The sequence below is a fragment of the Hyperoodon ampullatus genome, assembly GCF_949752795.1.
Source record: "Hyperoodon ampullatus genome assembly, chromosome: 5".
Taxonomy (NCBI): Eukaryota; Metazoa; Chordata; class Mammalia; order Artiodactyla; family Ziphiidae; genus Hyperoodon; species Hyperoodon ampullatus.
In genome coordinates, this window is record NC_136918.1 from 3,850,810 (window position 1) to 3,877,754 (window position 26,945).

The 26,945-nt window shown below is 34.8% G+C and overlaps 1 protein-coding gene across 2 annotated transcripts in view; it reads right to left on the reverse strand.

The window, feature by feature from the left end:
- The window catches only part of STAG1 (STAG1 cohesin complex component), a gene marked incomplete at both ends in the record, with an annotated part of 314,305 nt that overhangs the window by 149,644 nt on the left and 137,716 nt on the right, over positions 1 to 26,945 (reverse strand). For both annotated transcript variants that reach the window (XM_079704598.1, XM_079704597.1), the window contains 3 exons: positions 6,833 to 6,906; positions 9,130 to 9,281; positions 24,831 to 25,035. In XM_079704598.1, the coding sequence (XP_079560724.1) occupies positions 6,833 to 6,906; positions 9,130 to 9,281; positions 24,831 to 25,035 (431 nt within the window). The remainder of the gene's footprint in view (positions 1 to 6,832; positions 6,907 to 9,129; positions 9,282 to 24,830; positions 25,036 to 26,945) is intronic.

The window sequence follows — 26,945 nt, forward strand, 5'->3', positions numbered from 1 at the left end:
AGAAAACTGAAATCAGATCAAGCATCATTTCTGACCACAACACTATGAGGCTAGAAACCAACTTCAAGAAAAAAAGTGTAAAAAACACAAACATGTGGAGGCTGAACAATATCCTACAGAACAACCAATGGTTCACTGAAGACATCAAACAGGAAATCAAAAATTACCCAGAGACAAATGAAAATGAAAACACAACGATCCAAAACTTATGGGACACAGGAAAAGCAGTTCCAAGAGGGAAGTTTATAGCAATACAAACTTACCTCAGGAAACAAGAGCAATCTCAAATAGACAACCTAAATTTACACCTAAAGCAACTAGAGGAAGAAAAAAAACAAAACCCAAAGTTAGTAGAAGGAAAGAAATCATAAAGATTAGAGTAGAAATAAATGAAATAGAAATGAAGAAAACAACAGACAAGATCAATGAAACTAAAAGCTGGTTCTCTTAAAATATAAACAAAATTGATAAACCTTTAGCCAGACTCATCAAGAAAAAAAAGAGAGGGCCCAAATCAACAAAATTAGAAATTAAAAAGAAGTGACAACTGACACGAAACAAATACACAGAACTGTAAGAGACTACTACAAGCAACTCTATGCCAGAAAAATGGATAACCTAGGAGAAAGGGACAAATTCTTAGAAAGGTACAATCTCCCAAGCCTGAACCAGGAATAGAAAATAGGAACAGACCAATTACAAACACTGAAATGAATCTGTGATTAAAAAACTCCCATCAAACAAAAGTCCAGGCCAGAAAGCTTCACAGGCGAATTCTATCAAATATTTAGAGAGGAGTTAACACCTATCCTTCTGAAACTATTTCAAAAAAAATGCAGAGAAGGAACACTTCCAAGCTCATTCTATGAGGCTACATCATACATTACCCTGATACCAAAAACAGACAAAAATATCACACAAAAAGAAAATTACAGGCCAATATCACTGATGAATATAGATGCAAAAATCCTCAACAAAATACTAGCGATCTGAATCCAACAATACATTAAAAAGATCATACACCATGATCAAGCGGGATTTATCCCAGAGATGCAAGGATTTTTCAATATCCTCAAATCAATCAATGTGAGACACCATATTAACAAACTGAAGAATAAAAACTATATGATAATCTCAATAGATGCAGAAAAGCTTTTGATAAAATTCAACATCTATTTATGATAAAAACTCTTTAGAAGGTGGGCACAGAGGCAACACACCTCTACATAATAAAGGCCATATATGACAAACAGACAGCTAACATCATACTCAATGGTGAAAAACTGAAAGCATTTCCTCGAAGTTCAAAAAGAAGACAAGAATGCCACTCTCGCCACTTTTATTCAACATAGCTTTAGAAGTCCTAGCCAAGGTAATCAGAGAAGAAAAGGAAATAAAAGTAATCCAAATTGGAAAAGAAGATGTAAAACTGTAACTGTTTGCACATGACATGATGCTATACATAGAAAATCGTAAAGATGTTACCAGAAAACTATTAGTCCTCATCGATGAATTTGGTAAAGTTCCTGGATACAAAACATACAGAAATCTGTTGCACTTCTACACACTAACAACAAAACATCAGAAAGAGAAACTGAAGAAGCAATCCCGTTTATTATCGCATCAAAAAGAATAAAATACCTACGAATAAACCTACAAAAGGAGGCAAAAGACCTGTACTCTGAAAACTATAAGACACTGGCAAAAAGAAATGGAAGACAACACAGATGGAAAGATATACCGTGTTCTTGGATTGGAAGAATATTTTTTAATTAAAAAAATTTTTAATTTATCTTTTAGAAATTGAAGTATAGTTTATTTACAATGTTGTGTTAGTTTCAGGTGTACAGCACAATAATTCAGCTATACACACACACACACACACACACACACACATACACATATATGCATTTTTTTTCAGATTCTTTACCCTTGTAAGTTATTACAAAATATTGAGTATAGGTCACTGTGCTACGCAGTAGGTCCTCATTGGTTATCTATTTTATATATAGTAGTGTTTATATGTTAATCCCAACCTCCTAATTCCTCTCTCCCTCTGTCCCCCTTTGGCAACCATAAGTATGTTTTCTATGTCTGTGGGTCTATTTGTTTTATAATTAACTTCATTTGTATCTTCCATTTATCTGTCAATGGACATTTAGGCTGCTTCCATGTCTTGGCTATTGTAAATAGTGCTGCTATGAATACTGGGGTGTATGTATCTCTTTAAATTATAGTTTCCTCTGAATATATGCCCAGGAGTGGGATTCCAGGATCATATGGTAACTTTATGTCTAGTTTTTTAAGGAACCTCCATGGTGTTCTCCATAGTGGCGGAACCAATTTACATTCTCACCAACAGTGTAGGAGGGTTCCTTTTTCTCCACACCCTCTCCAGCATTTATTATTTGCAGACATTTTGATGATGGCCATTCTGACTGGAGCGTGGTGATACCTCATTGTAGTTTTGATTTGCATTTCTCTAGTAATTATGATGTTGAGCATCTTTTCTTGTGCCTGTTGCCATCGGTATGTCTTCTTTGGAAAAACGGCTAGGTAGGTCTTCTGCCCAGTTTTTTGATTGTTTTTTTGGTTTGTTTTTTTTCTTGAGCTGTATGACCTGTTTGAATATTTTGGAATTTAATCCCTTGGTGGTGCACTGTTTGTAAATATATTCTCCCATTCCGTAAGTTGTCTTTTCATTTTGTTTATTATTTCCTTTGCTGTGCAAAAGGTTTTAAGTTTAATTAGGTCCCATTTTAAAAGTATTTGTTTTTATTTCCATGTTTCTAGGAGACAGATCTAAAATAATCTTGCTGTGAATTATGTCAAAGAGTGTTCCACCTATGTTTTCCTCCTGGAGTTTTATAGTAACTGGTCTTACATTTAGGTCTTTAATCCATTTGAGTTTAGCTTTGTATATGGTGTTAGAGAATGGTCTAATTTCATTCTTTTACATGTAGCTGTCCAGTTCATCCAGCACTTCATTTTTTTTAATGATTCACTTTTTTATATAAATGTATTGTTTATTCATTTGGTTGCACCAGGTCTTAGTCACAGTTCGCGGGCTCCTTAGTTGTGGCATGCAAACTCTTAGTTTCGGCATGCATGTGGGATCTAGCTCCCTGACCAGGGATCAAACCTGGGCCCCCTGCATTGGGAGCATGGAGTCTTAACCACTGCGCCACCAGGGAAGCCCCCGGCACCACTTCTTGAAGAGACTGTCTTTTCTTCATTGTATATTCTTGCATCTTCATTGTTGTAGATTAACTGACTATAGGTGCATGTGTTTATTTCTGGGCTTTCTATCCTGTTCCACTGATCTTTATTTCTGTTTTTGTGCAATACCATACTGTTTTGACAACTATAGCTTTGTAGTATAGTTTGAAATCAGGGAGCCTTATTCCTCCAGGTCCGTTTTTCTTTCTCAGGATTGCTTTGCCTATTTGGGGTCTTTTGTGTTTCCATACAAATTGAACATTTTTTTTGTTCCAGTTCTGTGAGAAATGCCATTGGTAATTTGATAGGGATTGCTCTGAATCTGTAGATTGTCTTGTGTAGTAGAGTCATTTTAACAATATTGGAAGAATCAATAAAAAAAGAAAGATATAAATGAACTTACTTACAAAACAGAAATAGAGTGACCGACACAGAAAACAAAGTTTTGGTTACCAAAAGGGATGGGCAGGGAGAAGATAAATTAGGAGGATGGGATTAACATATACACATTACTGTGTATAAAATGTAACAGATAACCAAGAAGGACCTAATGTATAGCACAGGGAAGTATACTCAATATTTTGTAATAACCTACAAGGGTAAAGAATCTGAAAAAAATTGATATACATTCATATACAGTAAGTCCTCTACATACGGACCTTTAAGTTGACAACTTTCAAAGACGTGAACGTGTGTTCGCATGTCAAATCATGTAAGTTAGTTCACGTCTGGTGTACACTGTGATGTGTGTGCATCCTCTTCAAGTGGCTGTGTTTTTGTGTACTTTACTGTACAGTAATGTATTTAGTAGTAGAGTATCTTTACTTCAAGCCCAGGATGTCCGGAAGCAAGTGTAAAAGCAGCAGTGATGTAGCTGGTACTGCTAAGAGGCACCAAGAATTGGAGGTCCAGGGCTTCCCAGGTGGCGCAGTGGTTGACAGTCTGCCTGCCGATGCAGGGCACACGGGTTCGTGCCCCAGTCCGGGAAGATCCCACATGCCGCAGAGCGGCTAGGCCCGTGAGCCGTGGCCGCTAGGCCTGCACGTCCGGAGCCTGTGCTCCACAATGGGAGAGGCCACAACAGTGAGAGGCCCGCATACCACAAAAAAAAAAAAAAAAAAAAAAAAGGAATTGGAGGTCCAGAGCAAAGACAAAGAGAGAGACAAGAGGAAGAACAAGTAACTGAAGAACTGAAGAGATTTACGATGCAGGAAATGGCAAGGGGATTTTCTTTAGTTGAGGAGGCACTGTTAGTTTTTGAGGCACAGAACCCGAATGTGGAACAGTACACAAAGGTTATAGCAGCCATTCAGGATGCAATCCAGTGCTACTGTGTCATTTATGACGAGAAAAAAAGAGCTACTACCCAGACATCACTGGATCATTTTTTCTAGACGGTAGACAGAACTGAATCCAGCAAGGAACCAGAACCTGTGCCATCAGTGTCGGGCGTGAGTGAAACTGCAGCTTGCCCTCCATCTCCTGTGGCTGACGATCCTTCAGCTCTACCATCTCCCACCTCCTCTCCCTCCTCCAGTCAGTAACTCTTCTTCCCTGTTCACTTGATGCCAGCCTCTGTATGCCAGCTGTTGTACTGTACTACTGTACTTTTCAAGGTACTGTATTGCAAGATGAAAAATGTTTTATTGTTTGCGTGTGTTTGATTTTTATGAATTATTTGCGTGAAAAGTATTATATACCTATTGCAGTACAGTACTGTACTGCATAACCAATTGTGTTAGCTGGGTACCTAGGCTAACTCTGTTGGACTTAACAAGTTGGACTTACGAACACACTCTCGGAACGGAACTCATTTGTATGGTAGGGGACTTACTGTAGATATCTATATATCTATACATATATCTGTATCTATCTATCTATCTATATCTATCTATATATATATCTGAATCACTTTGCTCTATATTCGAAACAGGACATTGTAAATCATCTACATTTCAAAAAAAATGACTTTATAGCAATAAAAAGATTTAAATGAAGAAAAATAATGTATCATGATTATGTGTATGGGTTTTATCCCAAGAAGTTCAGGTTGAGTTAATGTTTAAAAAATCAACCAATTTAATTCACCACATTAACACTCTTAAAAAAGAAAAACTACATAATGATCTCAAAAGATGGAGAGAAGTATTTGACAAAATTCAATATCCATTCCTAACAAAGTCTCAGAAAACTAGGGATAGGAAACTTCCTCAACCAGATAAAGTTAATCTACAAAAAACTTACAATTAAGTCTTAAGGATGAAAGCCCTTCATTTTATTAGTGAAAGAAGCCAGACCAAGACACGAACAAAAATCAGGAGTACAAAGTGTAAATTCCATTTCTATAAAATTCTAGAAAATGTAAACAAATCAGTTAGGAAGGAGATCATTGATTGCTTAAGGATGGGCAAAGGGGAGAGTGGCAGCAAAGGAGGAATTACAAAGTGGTAGGAGAAAACTTCTGAGGATAATGGATATATTCATTATCTTGCCTGTGGTAGTTTTACAGGTAGGGGTGTGTGTGTTGTGTGTGTGTGTATGAAAAGTCATCAAATCATGCACTTAAATGTGCTGTTTATTTTATGTTAATTATACATCTATAAAGCTGTAATTTTAAAAAAAGACTGCAAGGCAGGTATACGGAAATTTTTGCTTCTTTGAAAATAAATTTGTCGATAATTCATTACATGCATGGTTTATGTAAGAAAGAGGATGTGATACTCCATTCAGAGAATTCATACTCAAAGTAAAAGCCTTGGTTCTATTTCAAAAGAGTTTTACATTTTCAGTTAAAATAAAATGTTTTAAGGTAAATTATCAAAGTTACCAATTTTTCTTTTTAAAAAAATAACTTCCCTGTTTTAATTAACTTTTAAAACTAACTAATCAATTAAAGTCTTAAATGTGTCTAAAAACAGTGCATCTATTATCTGTGTCTATCTGCCTAAACATATCAAATCAAATTAATAGAAGGCAACAAGCATATGTATATGACTCATTAATTCTCCATGAAATACGCTCATGTAGTATTTTAATAGGTCACACGTTTCACAGAAAGACAACTTGCAGTGGAGCATGACAAAAATACTTCAGAAATACTTTGATCCTATTTTCTTGTGTATAGTTGAAGGTAAAGACGAGTGATGTTATAAAGATGCTGCATTATCTGCAGAGATGCCCTCTACCGTACTCATTTCTCCCATCTTCACCAACACATTTTTAAAACACTGTTGGTTAATTTGGTCATATAACAAGATGAGTACAAAAGGGCAGGAAGTAGGGAATTTAATTTTTTCAAATATGAAGACAATCAAATCTTATTAAGGCCACATTAACTTAATGATATCTTATTAGTATTACATCAGTACAAATGCAAGTACATAGGATGTCTCTAACAGTACATGTTCTGAATCTGGAAGAGTGTGGCAATGATGGTGGTGGTACAATTTTGACCACAGTTAATAGTACATTTATTTAGCTTTTATACCCAAAGCTGTTTTCCAGCTAACAAAACAAATAATCAGAAAGTTTATACTTTTGTTGCCTAGGACTACAAAGAAGCAATAAATTATTTAAGTTAAAAATGTTCTAAATGATTTTTAAAATCTCTTACCGGTATCTATGAACAAATATACCCTTAAAAATAGAGTTCATCATATTTTCGATTTCATCCTGATTTTCTTGTAGCTGAAATGAAAAATAAATATAAATTAAAATATTGATAATTTTATTTGCAATAAAGAGTTCCAATTGTTTTTAATTCCTGATTATTCTCATTCTGGGTAATTTTCAATCTTTCTTCTCATGTATTGTGCAACAGATGTCCGAAATTACCAGTATTCTTTCATTATTTCTATAGCTTTTCTACATTGGCTTAAAACCGCTTTCTGTCTCTCTCAACATGTATTACACAATGACTAAAAAGGAGTGGTGTGGCTAAGTGTGACCAGATTACTACCACAAAATATCATCTGCTTTGGGAATAGGCCTCAATTTCTTTACCTCTCCTGTCCAAACCAGGTCCCCTGCTTGGTTTTACATTTCTTGGTAACAGATCATCCTCGATGATCACATTTGCCACTGTGTAAGAAAGTTTCTATTCCACCTAAAGTATCCAAATATTACTCTGCATCTGATTAGCACCAAGCTGAGCATTGGTCAAATTCCCAATATAGGAGGAACAGCAGAAGATATCAAGGACACTAGCCATCAGTGGTGAAATGCAGCAACAAAATAAAATACTATAGAAAAGATATAAATAAATTTCAGGCAATACTGCACATCAGAGTTAAAGTTTGAGTTTACTACTCAAAAGGAACAAAAGCACTGATACAAAATCACATTCAAGATGATAGTTTTTATTTTAATTTGTTCTGCAGTGAAACATTTGCTTTTACTGCATATACAAATGTGACAATAAAATTCCTTCAGACTTTCTCTTTTGCTATATGTTTTGTTTGGGGTTTTACTGAAATAACTTTGGGAATACCTTTATAGTAAATCATTCAAATACTGAAACTTACTATAAGTTCTACTTTTGCTGCATTTATTATATAAAAAATTAAATAATTTATAAGAGATAGTTTGGTTAGCAGTTCTTACTAAAGTACAGTTCCAATACTTACTTACAATTATTTCTAGTATAGAATGTGCTATGAGTTGTACTGTGTTCCTCAAAACTTCATATGCTGAAGTCTTAACTCCCAGAACCTCAAACCTTATTTGGAAATAGGGTTGTAGCAGATGTAATTAGTTAAGATGAGTTCATACTGGAGTAGGATGGGCCCCAAATCAAACATGACTGTCTCCTTTTTATAACACGAAATTTAGAGACACACGCACAGTGAGAAGGCCATGTGAAGATTAGAGTTATCTGCCAGTTCTAGCTTATACAACTGTGAGACAATAAATTTCTGTTCTAAAGAAAAACCAGGGACTTCCCTGGGGGCGCAGTGGTTAAGAATCCGCCTGCCAATGCAGGGGACACAGACTTGAGCCCTGGTCTGGGAAGATCCCACATGCTGTGGAGCAACTAAGCCCATGTGCCACAACTACTAAAGCCGGTGCACCTAGAGCACATGCTCCGCAACAAGAAAAGCCACTGCAATGAGAAGCCCCCGCTTTCCGCAACTAGATAAAGCCCGTGTGCAGCAATGAAGACCCAACGCAGCCAAAAATAAATAAAATTAAAAAATAATGATAATAAAAAAAAAAGAAAAATCAGTTTGTGGTATATGCTACAGCAGTCCTAGCACTCCAATACAGCACAGACCATAATTTAATCATAAGTTTGTTGCTTCCTGCTGCCTGTTATAACCCATTATTTGTTGACAGCAATATATTTATAGCACTGAGATATTATTCTTTTTTTCAAGTTAAAATACAGACTAACACTGTACATCTAAAATTTTATTTCTGATTGGATGAATAAAAATGTTGCCTACTAAAAATCCAGTTTAAAATCTCTTTCAACACATTTATATGAAAATTTCACTGTAAAATTGGAACCAATCTTATTATTCACAGAAATGTCTCATACATCTACTAATATCTAGTCTTTGGCCTTCTCCTGCAATGCATCTTTGCTGGCCCCTAGTTCTGATGTTAGTATTTACTGTGCTTCCTGGGCCCATAGCTTAATAATCTTTTTGAGTTATCTAATTCCCAGACCACCTTCTTTCTAAAGTATGGTTGTTCTGTTTCTCTTCTGCCCTCAGACAGCACTCAGATAATCAATCACTGGCTGGAAGCAAATTCCAGTTTCATTTGAAAACTTTGAGATCAAATAATCAAACTTAAAAAAAAAATTTTTTAAATACACACAAACCTTTTTAGAGAGAATAAAAACACATATGATATATTTACTACACATTTACAGAATATAAGAATCACAGTTACTGTGAACCTTACCTCTTTGCGTTTTTGAAGTAGTAACTCCAACCTTTCGTTGGCTCTCTTCCCAATCATTTTATTTCTTTCAGCTTCATACTGTCTCTGTGTATTATCTTGATGAATACTGAGGTTTAAGGCAACATTCACCAGAGCAGTCATGAGCTTCATGGCTATGAAATAAAGTAAGATTATAGTATTCACCTGTGAATCAGAATTTCATCCATAAGATTACAAGTTTATAACAGAAATGGATGATGGAAGGAAACCAGTCAACTTCTATGTTTTACAATCTAGGCATAATTTAAATAAGAAAGATGAAAAATTATTTTATAGAAATAAACTCACCATTTTAGTCTGTGACAATTTTCTCTGCCTCAGTGTCCCTATAAGCTTGGCTCATTAACATTCCCACTTAAAAACAGACTCATCCTGGGAGTTCCCTGGTGGTCCAGTGATTAAGACTTGGTGCTTTCACTTCCGTGGCCCTGGGTTCAACCCCAGGTCGGGGAACTAAGATCCCAAAAGCTGCTCGGTGTGGCCAAAAAAACTCCAAAAAACCCAAAACGGACCCATCCTAATTATGAGCAGCAAGGATTTATGTAGTCTTTTCAACAACCCCTTTCCCTCACCTTCAAACATACACAACCTAAGTAAGAGCATACTAACCAAACCTTTCAGACCTTTCTTCTGGCCACCAATTCTGTGTATACAATTGCTTCCTTAATACCTTTACTTAGATGCATCAAAGGTGTCTCATTTGCTTACAATCAATTCATGACTTTTACTCCCAAAGATGGTCCTTTCTCTGTGTTCCTCACCTCAATGAATGGCATAACCTCTGATCCCTGAAAAATAGACTGAACCTACCAAATTCATTAAAAATATATTCTGTGAATTTCTGATCTGTTTCCCCAGTCACAGTGTTAATATATTTTTAAACACTCACTTGTATTTGTAAATCTAATTAAATATTATCAAACTTCTCTTTCAAGTCCTCTGGGCAACAGGTATGACACAAACCTTAACCTTTTGTCTATTCATATTAACTTTCATCATTGAGATGATAACAGTGTAGGGAATTCTGGTAAAGGAATAAAAGAGTTTGTGATGGTAAAATGATCTCCATTTTTTTCACTTAGTTTATTTATCTGCAAATACCAATGTTCAGTTATTAATGAGTGTTTTGGAAGAACCAATCTAAACATCTGCAAACATATACATAACTAAAGAGGAGCATGCATTTCTTTTAAAACTTCTAAAATTTCCCTTTAATTACATATATAAACATGTATACATAATAGTGTAACTATATCTATCTATCTATCTATACATACACACACACACACCCACACACACACACACACCCACACACTTCGTTATTTGGAAACTCTATCTACATTTTGGTCAAATCCATGTTACTAGCGATTGCTACTGCCCTCAAACCAAAATACAAGACAAAAATCCTAAAAATAAAATGTATTTAAGTTAGTGAGTAGTTAGAAATGCATTTAAATGAAAATGTTTCCCTTTTCCTGAGATACAGCATCTAAATATAATAAATTGAGAAATCTTCTTGTGTTTTGAAATAAAGGCTAGTGATTTTACAACATTTTACACATTGTCAGTAGAATGCCTCTGAAGGTTAAAAGTACTCTTAAAATTAATCTGTATAAAAAAGAGTAGCTCAAAGGCAGAAGGGATCTGGTACATTCAAATTGCCCAAGTCAGGGATAACAGAAAACAGTTTAACAGAGCTTGTCCTAAGCATACAAAGTCATACCCAAATGGACCTTAATTCAGTTTATACTTCTAGATCTCTAAAATAAAATGACTTGAAGATCAAGGAGTTGGAAAGCATTAAAAATTAACACCAACCCTGGCTGGAATTCACCAGCGGAAGCTGAAATACAAATTTTCTTGAACTTAATCGTTTTTTGTCTTCAGCTATATATCTCCTTGGGAACCCAGATCCCAAACTCCAACTGTCATTGTGTAATGACCCTCCTCCCATCCTAGGTATATATAAATAACAAAATATATCAACATACTAAAACAAAAAAAATGTAAAATGATCAATACATTTTCAGGAACATATTAGATACGATAGAGCAGTATTTACTGAGATGTTTATGGACCTGTAAAATTTAAACTTCACTGAAATTTTCACTTTAAATACTAACATATAAGCAAATAAACAGCTATTGAGGAAAGACTTCTAACTTAACTATATAGATACAACATGGGGATTGTGATAGGGATTATTGAGTCCACTGAAAAAAGACTCATTCCTGCATAGAGTGAGCACTAATTAAGTTTTACTGGTATTACTAACAGAATTTTATAAATTTTATAAATCCAGTAATTCAGCCTGGTTTCTGGGATGTGGGCTTTGAAGTGCCTTCTCTTTGTCTACCAAGGAGAACACTTAATTTAGCCTTCACATTTTAACTGTTGGCTACAGAATGGCAAACTTGTTCTACTGCTGTGCTACTAAGAATGTGTTCTGCAAATATGTGTTGACCACAAATGGCCTGTTACCAGTTCATTAAAAGTATAAATTTGGAAGTAAGTTTTTAGAAATTTTTATAACAATCTGACAGAATAATCTTATGTCTACTGAATCTAGTAAAAAAATGACACTAAGATCATAATTAAAAAACTATTCTTTCACCACAGAGAGTTCAAAAAACACTTATTTAATTTAGTGCTTCCCCATTCATTTACCAATCCATAAGTACTGAGCATTGTTTTGTGTACTAGAAGCACAAAAGTGAATGAGACAGAGTATCTGCTTCCATGATTTTTATCTTCTAGTGAGGAGAAAATAATATATCAATAGATAATATACAAATGAAAAAATATATCAGTTAAAGAAAAAAATATATGGTTAAAAAAAGTAAAGTATGGTAAAAAGGACAGAGAGCAAACGGGGTGGCTGGGCCTCTCTGAAGAGCTCATATTTAAGCATGCGTGAGGCAATGAGCATGATTATACGACAGAAAGGGTCCCAAGGAGAGGGAATAAAAAGTGCAAAGGTTATGAGGTAAATGGTTATGAGAGAGGACTCATAAAAGAGCAAGGTACTTAGTGTGGCTGAAGCACAGAAATAGGCAGAAGCAGGAGACAAAGTTGAGGAGGAAATTAAAAAGGCCAGGCTGTAAGAGTTTTAACTAGGATCTAGTTAGGACTCAAGAATTAAATCTAAATGAGATAAGATCCACTGGAAATTTTGGTGTGGGTGAGAAATAGTCTGATTTATACTTTTAAATGCTATGTGAACAGACTATAGAAGAGTAAAAGTGGAAGAAGGGAGACCAAATAGAACACTGAAAGAGAACTGAACATATTTTGCCAAAAGCTTACAATAATGAATCTTGAGTTTTTGGCCTTGAGCAACTCAGTAAAGCAATGCTAGCTTGGATTGAAGTGGTAGCAGTAGGTGGAGAGAAAGTTAGATCTGAAATATATTTTCAAGGTAGAGCTAAAAGAATATGATAATATAGGAAATGAGAGAAATAGGAAAGGCAAGGGTAATTAGAATGTCTTGTGCATATTAGTTATCTAAGTGGAGATGGTTAATAGATATACATCATCATAAAAATATTGGTTTTTAGAGCCATTAAACTGGATAGCATATCGATTCAATGAACGACTATTCAGCCACTAGAAAAAAATGAGGCATGATTTATATGCTGTAAAGAAAAGTCTGCCAATAAACTTCTTGGTGGAAAAAAAAGGCAAGATGCCTGTCACTGTGTATATTATATCATTTACGCATGAAGAAAGAATGCATTATTTATTATTATGGGCCAGTCACTCTTCTAAGCTCTTTACACACACTTATCATTTATACCTCACAACTCTATCAAGTTAAGTACTATAATTATTTCTTTTATACGTAAGAGAAAACTGAGGTACAGATTGGCTAAGAGACTTGGCAATTACACAGCCAGTAACTGGCAGAGATAGAATTTGATTACAGCCGTCATGCTCCATAGTCTAAGTTCTTAACCACTACACCATACTGCCTCTCACTGAATATGTATGTGCTATCATATTCATAAAATCTTTGGAAAGATATATAAGAAACAGGCAACTTTGGTTGCATTCAGAGAAGGGAATTTGATGGCTGAGAGCCATGGGTAGAACACTGACATTTCACCATATAACATTTTTAAATCTGGAATTTTAAATCGTATGACAGCATTACTCTCTCACCATCATTTTTTAAATTAATTTATTTTTTATACAGCAGGTTCTTATTAGTTATCTATTTTATACATATTAGTGTATACATGTCAATCCCAATCCCCCAATTCATCCCACTGCCCCCTCTACTTTCCCCCCACCGGTGTCCATCTGTTTGTTCTCTACATCTGTGTCTCTATTTCTGCCTTGCAAACCGGTTCATCTGTACCATTTTTCTAGATTCCACATATATGCGTTAATATACGATATTTGTTTTGCTCTTTCTGACTTACTTCACTCTGTATGACAGTCTCTAGATCCACCCACGTCTCTACAAATGACCCAATTTCGTTCCTTTTTATGGCTGAGTAATATTCCATTGTATATATGTACCACAACTTCTTTATCTATTCGTCTGTTGATGGGCATTTAGGTTGCTTCCATGACCTGGCTATTGTAAATAGTGCTGCAATGAACACTGGGGTGCATGTGTCTTTTTGAATTATGGTTTTCTCTGGGTATATGCCCAGTAGTGGGATTGCTGGGTCATATGGTAATTCTATTCTTAGTTTTTTAAGGAACCTCCATACTGTTCTCCATAGTGGCTGTATCAATTTACATTCCCACCAACAGTACAAGAGGGTTCCCTTTTCTCCACACCCTCTCCAGCATTTGTTGTTTACAGATTTTCTGATGATGCCCATTCTAACTGGTGTGAGGTGATACCTCATTGTAGTTTTGATGTGCATTTCTCTAATAATTAGTGATGTTGAGCAGCTTTTCATGTGCCTCTTGGCCATGTGTATGTCTTCTTTGGAGAGATGTCTATTTAGGTCTTCAGCCCATTTTTTGATTGGGTTGTTTTTTCTGGCAGTGTTGGATCTTCCTTGTTGCACGGGGGCTTTCTCTAGTTGTGGCGCATGGGCATCTTATTGCAGTGGCTTCTCTTGTTGCAGAGCACGGGCTCTAGGCGTGCAGGCTTCAGTAGTTGTGGCATGCGGGCTCAGTAGTTGTGACTCGCAGGCTCGGTAGTTGTGGCACACGGGCTTAGTTGCTCAAAGGCATGTGGGATCTTCCCAGACCAGGGCTTGAACCTGTGTTCGCTGCATTGGCGGGTGGATTCTTAAACACTGCGCCACCTGGGAAGTCCCAGGTTGTCTGTTTTTTAATACTGAGCTGCATGAGCTGTTTATATATTTTGGAGATTAATCCTTTGTCTGTTGATTCGTTTGCAAATATTTTCTCCCATTCTGAGGGCTGTCTTTTCGTTTTGTTTATAGTTGCCTTTGCCGTGCAAAGGCTTTCAAGTTTCATTAGGTCCCATTTGTTTATTTGTGTTTTTATTTCCATTACTCTAGGAGGTGGGTCAAAAAAGGTCTTGCTGTCATCTCACCACCATTATTTTTTATTTTTTATCTTTTTTTGCGGTATGCGGGCCTCTCACTGTTGTGGCCTCTCCCGTTGCGGAGCACAGGCTCCAGACGCACAGGCTCAGTGGCCATGGCTCACGGGCCCAGGCGCTCCACGGCATGTGGGATCTTCCCAGACCGGGGCTCAAACCTGCGTCCCCTGCATCGGCAGGCGGACTCTCAACCACTGCGCCACCAGGGAAGCCCACCACCATTATTTTTTAATAGAAATAATAAAAACATGGAATTGGCTTTTACTTTATTCACTGAGGAGTGAATAAAGATAGAAAAGATAAAAAGGTCTTTAGATTGAGTCTGAGATAATTCAATATTTACAGTTTAGCTTTCTACAATCCACCAAAACAGTGCTTTAAGAAGGAAGAAGTAGTTATGTCTTTCAAGAAAGATGACAGTGGAGCTGCCCAGTGCTTTTTGACACTAAGAAGGTAACTGCTGACCTCAACAAGAGCAAAGGCAGTGAACAGGTAGATAGAAACCTGACTGGAGTGGGTTTAAAGAGAATAAGAAGAGAGTGAGTAGAGACAGTAAATAGAAATAAGTCTTTGAGATTTGCTATAAAGAAAAGGAGAAAAACAGGACTGTAGCTAAGGAGCATGTGGAAACAAGGGAGGGAGTGATGGTCAGTCTTATGTGTCAACTTGGCTAGGCTACGGTATCCAGTTATTTAATCAAGCACTAATTCAGGTGTTACTGTGAAGGTATTTTGTAGATAAGATTAACATCTGTAAGTAAAGGAGACTACCTTCAAAAATGTGGTGGCCTCATCCAATCAGCTGAATGCCTTAAGAGCAAAAGCCGAGGTTTCCTAGAAAAGCAATTTCTGCCTCAAGACTGTACAACTCCTGCCTAAGTTTCTAGCCTGCTGGCCCGCCCTACAGATTTAAAAATTGCCAGCTTGCAAATTGTGTGAGCCATTCACTAAAATAAATCTTTCTCTCCCCAAATATATATATCTTTGTGTGTGTATGTTTGTATGCAAATAAGAAAGCAAGTAACTAAGTATATCTCCCGATGGGTCTATGTTTCTCAAGGGCCCTGACTAATACAGAGTGTTTCTAAAAGATAAAGGCTGTTATAGCATATTAATATAATGATAAAGGGGATGGGGAAACTGAAGCAGGACAGAGAGAAAAAACACCCTGAAGAGTAAAGTTTTTGAGGCAGTGAACAGGAATTGGATCCACTGCACAAGGGCAAGGACTAACCTTAGATAGATAGTACTGTAATAAGAGAAAAAGCAGAGTATATGTGTACTGGTGCACCTAGATAAGTAGGTTTAATCACTGAAGGATTCTCTTCTGTCTCTACAAAGCTAGCAAGATAATCAGCTAATTGTGAAGAAAAGAGGATAGCAGATGCTACAGGTTTGAGGAGAAGGTGTGAAATAATCTTATAAGAAAGTAGGAATATCCATGGCATAGAATACTGTAATAGGATTGCTAGGCAGCACTAAAGGTCTACTTGAGAGAAAAATGTAAAATGCCCAGCCATTATAACTATGTGTTGTTCTATAGCCACTTTCAGCTCCACTTGTGTAGGTATGGAACAGGTAGTAATATGAGGTTTTCCTAGGGGGTATAATGGAGAGCAAGGATGTTGAGGGTCCTTCATGAGAAGGACATGATTATAATAAATCTGGATAACAGAATCTAAGCTAGGAAAGTGGAGGCAGTGAGGACATCAAGAACACTAAAAAAAAAGAGTATCAAAGAATTTAAAGACCCAATAGAAGAAAAACAATGTTGGAGCTGGGAACATATAAAACAAAAACTGGAACGAAATAGATTATTGGCAAATGGGATGGTTAAAATTAAGATTATGGACATTGGCCCTTTTATTTACTATTCAACAATTTGCATTTATGTGTTCTTCAACATAAAAATGAAAACTAAAAAGCTGCCTTTATATTTAGTGATACCTACTATACTTTTGAAAACTATTACTATAAACCCTGGAAATATATTTGATAATGGGACAAAACTAAATTTTAAAGAGAGGTATGATTATATTCCCTCTTTTTTTAATTGAAGTATAGTTGACTTACAATGTTGTGTGAGTTTCTGGTGTACAGCAAAGCGATTCTAGTTATACATATATACATATTTTTTCATAATGGTTTCTTACAGGACATTGAATATAGTTCCCTGTGCTATACAGTTCAACACTGTTGTCTGTTTTATATATAGTGGTTTGTATCTGCAAATCCCAAACTCTTAATTTATCCCCCCCACCCCCTTCCCCCTTTGGTAACCATAAGTTTGTTTTCTATGTCTGAGTCTATTTCTGTTTTGCAAATAAGTTCATTTTTATCATATCTTAGATTCCACATATAAGTGATATCATATGGCCTTTGTCTTCCTGATTTACTTCACTTAGTATGATAACCTCTAGGTCTACCCATGTTGCTGCAAATGGCATTACTGCATTATTTTTTATGGCTGAGTAGTATTCCATTGTAATTATGTTCCTTCTTTAGTTTTAAAAAACTTATTTACAAAAAAAAAAGGCTTACAACAAACTTCCACTTTCCAAATAATAAACATTTAATCAATCCCTGTCTCCTAAAAACCCAACCAAAATAACGAGAAAACAATTTTCTTCAATAAAGCCAGAAAATTACCTGCAACCCCAAACCACAATGTATCAATATACGTATATGGAAAGCAGATGGATGAAGCATGCAAATCAAACCAAATGGTTGAAAAAGCTTGACAACTATATCTAAAGAAATACAAAAAGAAAAACAATTTTGCTCTGTAGAACCCAAAAGCATTAAGGAATTGGAAAAGTACTGGTGTCCAAAGAAGATGCAGTGAAATAAGGTCTGAAAATAGGAGCATTATTTCATAGGTTGTATAGTAAAGTAATTAAATCTCCACTTGAACCTAGGCAGTCAGGCAATTCCCCCAACATACACTCATCTTGGAAGTCCAGAAAGTTTATTCCCGGAAGAATATAAACCAGAGATTTGGACTCAGCAGACACAGAGAAGGGACATAGGTGAAGTGCAGAGTGCCCTGGGTGCTCCTTCACCCTGTATAACTCCCAAATGGCAGACAGCAAACAGACTTAAGGAGACTGAAAGATCCTTCTGCAAAGAAGCTGAACTTCCCCAGGGAAAAATAATTATCAATATCAAGAGTTTAGGATCCACAGTGAAAATGGTATGTGACCACAGGAACACCCTACAGTGATGCTCACCAAAGAGGCCAGAGCCATTGCCCCTCCCTGTCAAACACAACATACACACACACACCCATGCCACCCCCAACCCCCACCCTCTCTGGCAATCAGCTCTTTAGTGTCTCATTGTCAGCAATGACTAGAAAGCCAATAACAGATACTTAAGGAACGTTTCCAACATGAAAGACACTTATAAAAGCAGAGAATCGGAAAAGAGGTCAGAGTAGGGTGTCAAAAAAACCTTCAGAGTAATAATTAATGTTGTCAAAGAGAGATAAAAGAAAATGTTACATCCATGAAACAATGTTAAAAAAGACTTGGAGAATGCAAGAACTCTTAGAATATTTAAAATGATAATGAAAATTAAGCTAAATAAAGTTGAAGAAATACAAGAAAAGTGAACAAAAAGATGAAGGAATGGAAGCTAAAAGAGAAATAACAAGAAACTCAGGATTGATTCAACAGATTAACATCCAAGTAATATGTATTCTATAAAGAGTGCCCAGCATAATGAATGAGAAATTATATACACACATTAGGGTATATCACCATGATATTTCAGAAAATCAGGAACAAAAAGAACATAAAGCTTTCAAAGACAAGAAACAGGATCAGAATCAGAACTTTGAAACAGGATTGGACTTCTCAACAGCAATACTGGAAACAAGAGGAAAAATTCTGAAGAAAATTTTCAATAAGTTCTACATTGGTTCAATTAAATGTAAGAATAATTTTTCAGGCATGTAAAATCTCAAATATATACTTTTCCAACACTCTTTTTCTCAAGAAGCTATCAAAAAACATGCTACCCAAAAATGAGAGAATAAATTTAAAGAAAAAAAAAGGGCAAGCCAAAGACAGGGGATTCAACAAAAGACAAAGGATCCAAATAATGGCAGAAAAGTTAAATAACTTAAAGGACATATAGATTTTAGAAAACAACGTAGCCTTATCAAACATAATTGCAAAAAATTAAAAGTACAGAAAATGTACCCCACAAAATTCATTATAACATCCTAGTATTTGTTTAAAAAAAAATCCTCACATAAAAGGAAACACCAACATGTCATGACAAAATTAAGAAGTGGTATGATTATGGCTAATTTTTATTTTTGTACTTTTCTCCTTTTCTGAATTCTTTGTAAGTTGTATATGTAATTTTATATGTACAGAAAATGTTTAAACATACAACATGGAAGTATTAATGAAAAATCTACAAGAAATTTTCTCAATTTCTCTATCCTCTTTAGAGCCAAACCAAGCGAGCTCTGTCATTCTATCACAGTTATAACATCAGACACTTACTGAATGACTTGTATATGTGAAACATTTAACACGAATTATTTCATTTAAGCCTCACAACACTCCTATAAATGGGACTATTAGTAGCAATACTATACAGATGAGGAAAGTGAGGCACCAAAGTTAAGTAACTGGTCCAAGGTCACCAAGTTGATACATAAAAGATATGATTATAAAATGATTTTAAAAATCATAATTTCTTTACAAAAACTAGCCCCCAAAAGAAAACTAATTTTCATACCTGATGACAGAAAGTAAAGGAGATAAATCTAAGAAAATGATACTTCTGTAACCAGAAAATGTAAAACATACCTATATTTACATTTGAAAGAGTAATTACATTTAAAAAGTTTACTGTATTTTATGTGTACAGTTATATGATATAATGGCACTCACAAATTTGGTCAATTATTGGGCATTAATCTCATGAGAACACCAAAAGTCTACTACATACAAATTCTAGAAAGGTGAGAAAAAAGTGTTATATCTAGAGGAGCAATGAGAAACACAAAGGTATTAAAGTTAAAAAAAAAATGCACTGGTGAAAATACAAAGCAAGGAGAAAGTAAAAATTTCTTTAATGAATAAAAGGAAAATAAAATACAAAGAAATTAAGGAAGAGAGATTATTTATACTCTACAGTCTGCTCTTTGATGATGCCAGATTGACCTAAAATTTTGAGGTTCTAACCATAGCAACCAGAAATATTCAGTCTGGTTAAGAGTTATAAAATACCTACTGAATTTAATAAATAGAATTTGGCATGTGAGAGCCAAAAGATATGTAAAAATGAAAGTGCATGCTGTTAGTTTTCTTAATAGCAGTTTTTGAAAGATCTGTTTATTTACTTGTTTGTTCTGATTTCCCCATTTGCAATTTCTATTACAAAAATAGGTGTTCAGTAAATTCTGAGGAAAAAAAAACACGAGTGAAGGGAAACACTGCACACACTACTGGTTCTTACTGTCATTACAGAATAACAGCTGCAGTTTACTAAATGTCAGGCACTAGTTCAAGCTTTCTTAATTTCTTTTAATGAGGTAGCTATCATTATCTTTCCCACTTTGCATTTGAAGAAAGTGAGGCCAAAAGGACTTGTCCAAATTACCCAATTAGTAAAAGGCAGAAAGGGGTATGTATTCAGACAGTCTGGTCCAGAACCCATTCTATGAACCCTATATTATATGGTTTCAGCAACCAAAAGCCAAAGAAAAGGCATCAATTTACTGAGACAAGATTATTTTCAGTCTGTGATGGGAGAACAAAGTAATTTCTTACAGCTTATCTTTTCTCAGAGTAAAAGTCCAGAGATACTGACTTGGTAAAAAAATGTTAATCAACAACAAATCATATGTCAATATAAAATCAACCATATACCAATATAATAATGTTAAACAATGAGATACAAAGAAATGTTTACTTCCCCAAGAATCTGAGAGTGACCTATTATTGTTAACTAGTGGTAAAGACTGGCCTCCCAGCATAATGAGGCCACCTGACTGTCATATGATGATCTTAACCACATTTTCTAATTTTTTCATAATTCATTTTAGAAAAAAAAGAACAGAATCAATCACCATGCTATTATTAATAAAATTTTGTAGTCTTAATCCTCCTTTGTTCAAATTAGCATTTTCACTTTAGAAGTGAGAGGTAGCCAGTATCAATCTATTTGTAACATAGAAAATTATGCAGGTGAGAAAACAGCAAACGATAAAAAAAGGTAAACCAACATTACCCATCTCACCATCTAACAAAAATTTGAAGTCACCAACTTCTAACGTATTGGCATACATTTTAAAAACAAATGCCTAAGTACAATATAACTATAAATCTAAAAAATAGATCCTTTGAGAGTAGAATTATCTTTATAATACCAAACAACACAGTGGTAAAACAAAGGGAAACCTACTTGTTTTTGAGCTGGAGGAGGAAAATATTTTTTCATGAAAATTCCATGAAATTGGGGAAAGAAAATATGGCCAGCCTCAGATTGTAAATCCACAAAATAATAATGACAAAATACTACTTATATAAATTAAATCCACAAACTATGTTCTATTCTAATATGTCTGAGATAGCTATTTAGAAAAGCAACAAAGGCACTTAATTCTGAAGATAAATCGGTAATGAAAACTTTACTACGGTGTAAAGCTTCTTAAGATGAGTCAGACATATAGGAGAGTATGCTTTACAATTCCAATTAAAAGAATAGAAAAAAATAAGGAAAATATAATACAAAATGTAATTGCTAACAGTCTGTTTCAATTTAATGGTAAAAAGAATTCCAAAAAAGAAGGGAGAAAGCACAGTTTACTGGAAAAATGGGACTACTTCTACCTGGAGAATAAATAAACCTGAAGAACTACAAAATGATGAAAATTTTAGTAAAAATGTGGCAAAAGTATACAATTAAATGCAATGCATAAACACTGACAATTGGGACATATTATTAACTAATAATAAGAAAATGGGATATTTGGAAAACAGGTTAAAAGTACTACTGATAAGACCACTCTGATGATTTATGAAGCTCTAAAACTTATCTTGTCTGTACCCTAAAAAACAACTAACCTGATTGTCTCTCTTCTCAGCTAAGATATAAGCAATGTCAAGGAGCATTTTATTCCAAAGCCGATAATCCTATCTGGCCATAACTGCCTTGTAACTGTCCATGCACATAGTCTTTGAAGCAGAGGATTAAATGTTCCTGCCCATTTTATCTAGTCCCCAAGACTCGTCCTGCAAAGTGAATAAAAATGATTATCTTTTCATCTACCCCTCATACACATACCATAAAAGAAAAAAAGGGAGGGGGTACCAGAGAAGAGGGCAAAGATGAAAAGAAAATAATCCTTGAAAAGATGGATAATTACTATCCAGCCTGCAATTAAGTTCTCAGCAAGATCTCTGTGCTTTGTTGACGGGTAGGTGACTGATGTCTCACTTTTTATGCAACTGAGCTTTGGAAGACATAATCATTAATGTACACAGAGAAATTACAGTAATATTTTGAAATAAATTTGAGATTAAGTTGAAAAATAGGTTAGCTTTTAAAAAATAAGTATAAACATAACATTGATCTCCTATTTTTCTTGATTTCTGATTTTGAGAAGTAATTAACAAATACAAATAGGCTAGATGATATAAAAAAAGCTGAGGAGAAAACCAAATGGCATTTATCAGGCAGTTTTAAAAGCTATCATGATCACAGGTAAATTGTGAGAAAAGAAAGACAGAAAGGCACTGGAAGGAGGAGGGAGCAAATCAACTCAAAAGAAATAGGAGGAAAGCTATAATTAAAACATGTTTAAGCATACATAAAATTAGCATGTATAGATTACCAAAGGGTTAAATATACGAAAAACAAGAAAATAATAAAAGTCACTGAAAATGGGCCAATGGAAAGAAGAGCTGAAATGGACCATCATAAAGTCAGTAAAATACAGTAATATTTCATTTACATGGCAGTGAAGGACAAATGCAAATGAATTAAACTGTATTTTTCATGAAACTGAAACGTTTTAAAACTCAAAATATTCTGTATATTTCTATAATACACTATTCCTTCTCTTGTGTTCGTAAGTAGAGCATGTGGCATATATTTAGTCTTTTACATAAAATGCACACAGGTTTCTGGATTAAAGAGAGGTAGCTGGCCCCTACAGAGAAGCCCCAGATTGCTCTGTATCTTGATATCTGTAAGCAAAATTTTTTTGTCTTCTTTTTTGTTATAAATTATCGTTTCACAATTCTGTCAGCAGGGCAGAATCTAACACTTGCCCTCCAATCTAACACTTGCTTCTCTTTCTCTCTTGGAATTGGGAAACTAGATAATAACTGTTTATGGCAGTAATTTTGGCTATTCAGAAGTAACTTCTATCTTATGTTTAAGTTTTGTTTATTTCTAATCACTGCATTTACTATGCATCTGAAAACCAGCTAAACAGGAATTACTGTACATAGATAAAAGAAAGATGAAAAGTAAACAGAAAATATAAAGAAAAGAAAAAAGCAAACATAAAGGGCAGAAGATTCTAAAAGTGATGAAATGAGAAAGAAAAATTGTATAGTATCAGATAACTTTTAAGTAATAAATAGTATATTTACAGTACCTTTTCAAAAAGTTACAACTGGGTACAAGATCTCTTTTTATTCCTAATAATGAGGAAGAGGATACTCTCAAAACACAGAATAAAATGTGTTTGATGTTTGTTCTATATAGAAAATTTTTTCAACAATAAATTGTGTGATTTTACCTTTTTAAAAAAGATAAAATTAAGTAAAAGATCTTCCTCTTTTCCCAGTGAGAAAAAGGACACCCTCAAAAGAATAACTGTGTGTCATGTTTGCTCCATACAGAACTGCAACTAAGGGAATAATGGACACTAATAATATGGATTAACCATATTAAGGAAGGAAAAAGGACTGGAAAAAAGTATAGATGACTCTATATAAAATTATCACATTGGCTTTAGGCAACAGGTTAAAGCAGAAAAATGAAAAAATTTTAAATCCAGGGTTTGCAATGTGTAGTCCCCGAAGTATCAGTGTCAGCATCAGCTAGAAACCTGTTAAACTCGGAGGCAAGGCCACACAATCTGTTTCAGTAAGGCCTGGAGGTGATTCTGATGCATGCTAAAGTTTAAGAATCAATGCATTCACTAAATTAGATAAATGAGAAATTTAAGTTCAAGATGAAATGCAATTAATTAAATTAAATCTCATTTTTTGTCATGGTAATGTGCAAGATGAATATAACCAGAGTTACTGCTATTAAAAGGATGTAATTTGGGAGTATTTAAATATATGTGTATGTACATACACACACACACTCTCTCTCTCTCTGTATTACAGGAGAAAAAGAACAATCATTTAGTCGTTTTAGGTAAGCACAGTTAAAATCGTTGAGGAATTGAGAACGATGGCTAAATTAACAAAATCACCTTGTTACGGAAAAACAAGGGGAAAAAGAACATACTTGACTCAGAATTGGTCTAGATAATTCTAAAATAAAGGCAAAAGTGAAAACTATAATCTGTCAGTTCTTCAGGACTCAGCCTACCTACCTGAACTGATCTTAGAGACATTACATTTAGGTTATTACAGCACTAGGAATAGAAAGAATGCCAGCTAGGTCACACTTACCTATTACAATTGGATGGAACTGTTTAAAAATACATATATATATAAACAAAATTTACACATTTATGTATAATAACAATGAACTATGAAGCAATGTAATTAAGTAGAAAAATACTATGAATTTGGAATTTCAACTATTATTCGGGTTTACCAAAGAAAATGGCCTGGTGGACTCCTAAAATTTATTTGGTTATAAAATAAAAATGCAGAAAAATACATGTTCAGAAAGAGATTTGGTAACATTCGCCAGAAAATTTCAATTTTCATTCTCAAGACTATCAAATGCCAGTTATCAAAATAGGCACACATTTTACTTAGAGAATACAAACCATTCATGTGAATTTTGGATAAAAACTGTATTTTTCAAGAGCAAAGTAATGAATTTAATATTTAATCTAAATAAAGCTTAACTAGAATAGAACATATTTAACAAAACTAAATTGAAAAGGAAATAAAATGTTGGTTACTTACCAGCAAGGGTACTTGTGTGTCTAAAAGCTCTGACCTGGGAGTCTGACAAACCAGTCAAAAGGGAGATTACTGTGTCCATCATATACTCATCATAAATTATGCTATACTGACACTGTCGAATCAGGACTCCAATAAATTCACAAAAGTTTGAACGAAATTTTTTCCACTGAGGTCCAGGCATGGTAAGGGGGTAATCACCACTGTCCTAAAAGGGATAAAAAAAGGAACATATTAAATATGACATCAAGTTTCATCAGTTTTTTTTCCCTCCTACTGGAAAAGGAACATTTTCCTCAAAGTAGATATGGACAGAAATCAAGGGGCACAAAGGCTTTCTCTTTTTTGCTTGTTTTGATCTTCAACAACTAAATAACTGTTAATGTGCTCAAAATTATTATTTACAACCAGTATTTAATCCATTATTCTAAGCCATTCATTCAAAATAATAGTTACAGTTTTGTTGTACTTGGGTCCTAGTTGAGACAATTTAAAGTAGGAAATAAAAAAAGAAATGAAGTTTAGACTAGAAAGGATATTTGCTACTGAATTCAGATCAAACTAATCATGATACCTGTGACATATAGCATCTTTCAATTATTTTAAATAGACACTTTAAAGAATTGACAGTTTCAAGAGTATAAGCACTTCATTAAGAAGTCCAAAACCAACTTTTCACATCAGAAACTGCAAACCTGTTTCTTCCAATTTTACTATGAACTTTCAATTAACTCTATTTTATGGAGTGAATTTATTAACTTTTCAAAGAAAAAAATCTAGCATGGGCTCTTGGTATCACCAGATTCTGTTACCTTGTTTAAAATACGAAACTGACAGCTGAACCCAGCAGAGGTTTCCCACTCTAGCCTAAAACATTTTGGTGGAGGAATGGAAATTCACAAGGCAGAGTGTAAGAAATTCTGTGAACATACTTATCTGTATACTCTCAATTTGTGGCTATTTGTCTTTTCTAGGCCAAACTGCTGTTAGGAAAATTGGTTATAAATGAGGTCTTGAGCTCTGTTGGTGTCCCAGGAAAGAGAACTAGTGTGATACTTAGAACAGCAAGAAATCCCAAGAGCAAGGAACAGAAAGCAGAGATAGGGAAGAGCTTGGCAGTCAGTCAAATACCCCCAAAGAAAGTTAATTTTGGCACTACATGAGTATTATGTGGGTTACTAAGCTTTATAGGACATCAAAAAGGAACTGAAGGGGCTGGCTGAAACGTCTATGCTCTTTAGACTGGGGGTGTGGGAGCACAGACTGGAGAGGGTAGCAGGATGGAGAGGGGAGACGATTCTCAAAGGTATCTCTGAAGGCTGCCTGCTGCTACCAATTCACAAAAGCCCACCAGGGTAGAGCCTCTTTTGCTTTGTACCAACTGTGAGATTCAGCCATTTAGTGCTCACAACCAGATCCGGGCCCCAAGGAAAGTACAAAGAAAAGAATCTATCTAAACAGCCCCAACAGCAAGAGGAAAGGATGCCAGAAAAATCACCATTTAGGAAAACCTAAATAAAAAATAAGTACACTTCAAAGATTCAAATGTAACATAAAATAAAACAAAACTCTAGGGATCTGAAAAACACACTTTTGTTGAGGTATAATTCACATATAACATTAGTTCCAGGTATAAAATATAATGATTCAATATTTGTATATATTACAAAATAATCACCACAATAAGTGTAGTTGACATCTGTCACCATAAACATTACAAATTATTTTGCTTTTCTTGTGATGAGATCTATTAAGATCTACACTCTTAGCAACTTTTCAATATGCAATACAGTATTAATAACTATAGCCACCATACTTTACATCCCCAGGACTTACTTATATTACAACTGAGAGTTTGTACCTTTTGTCTCACTTCACCCATTTTTCCCAACCCCTGGCAACTACTCTGTTCTCTGTATCTATGAGCTCGTTCAGTGTTCTTCTGTGTTGTTTTGTTGTTGTTGTTATTTTCATTTCACATATAAGTGAGATCATACGGTATATGTCTTTCTCTGACTTATTTCACTTAGTGTAATGCCCTCAAGGTCCGTCCATGTTGTCACAAATGGCAAGATTTCCTCTTTTTAACAACTGAATACTATTCCTCTGAGAGAGAGT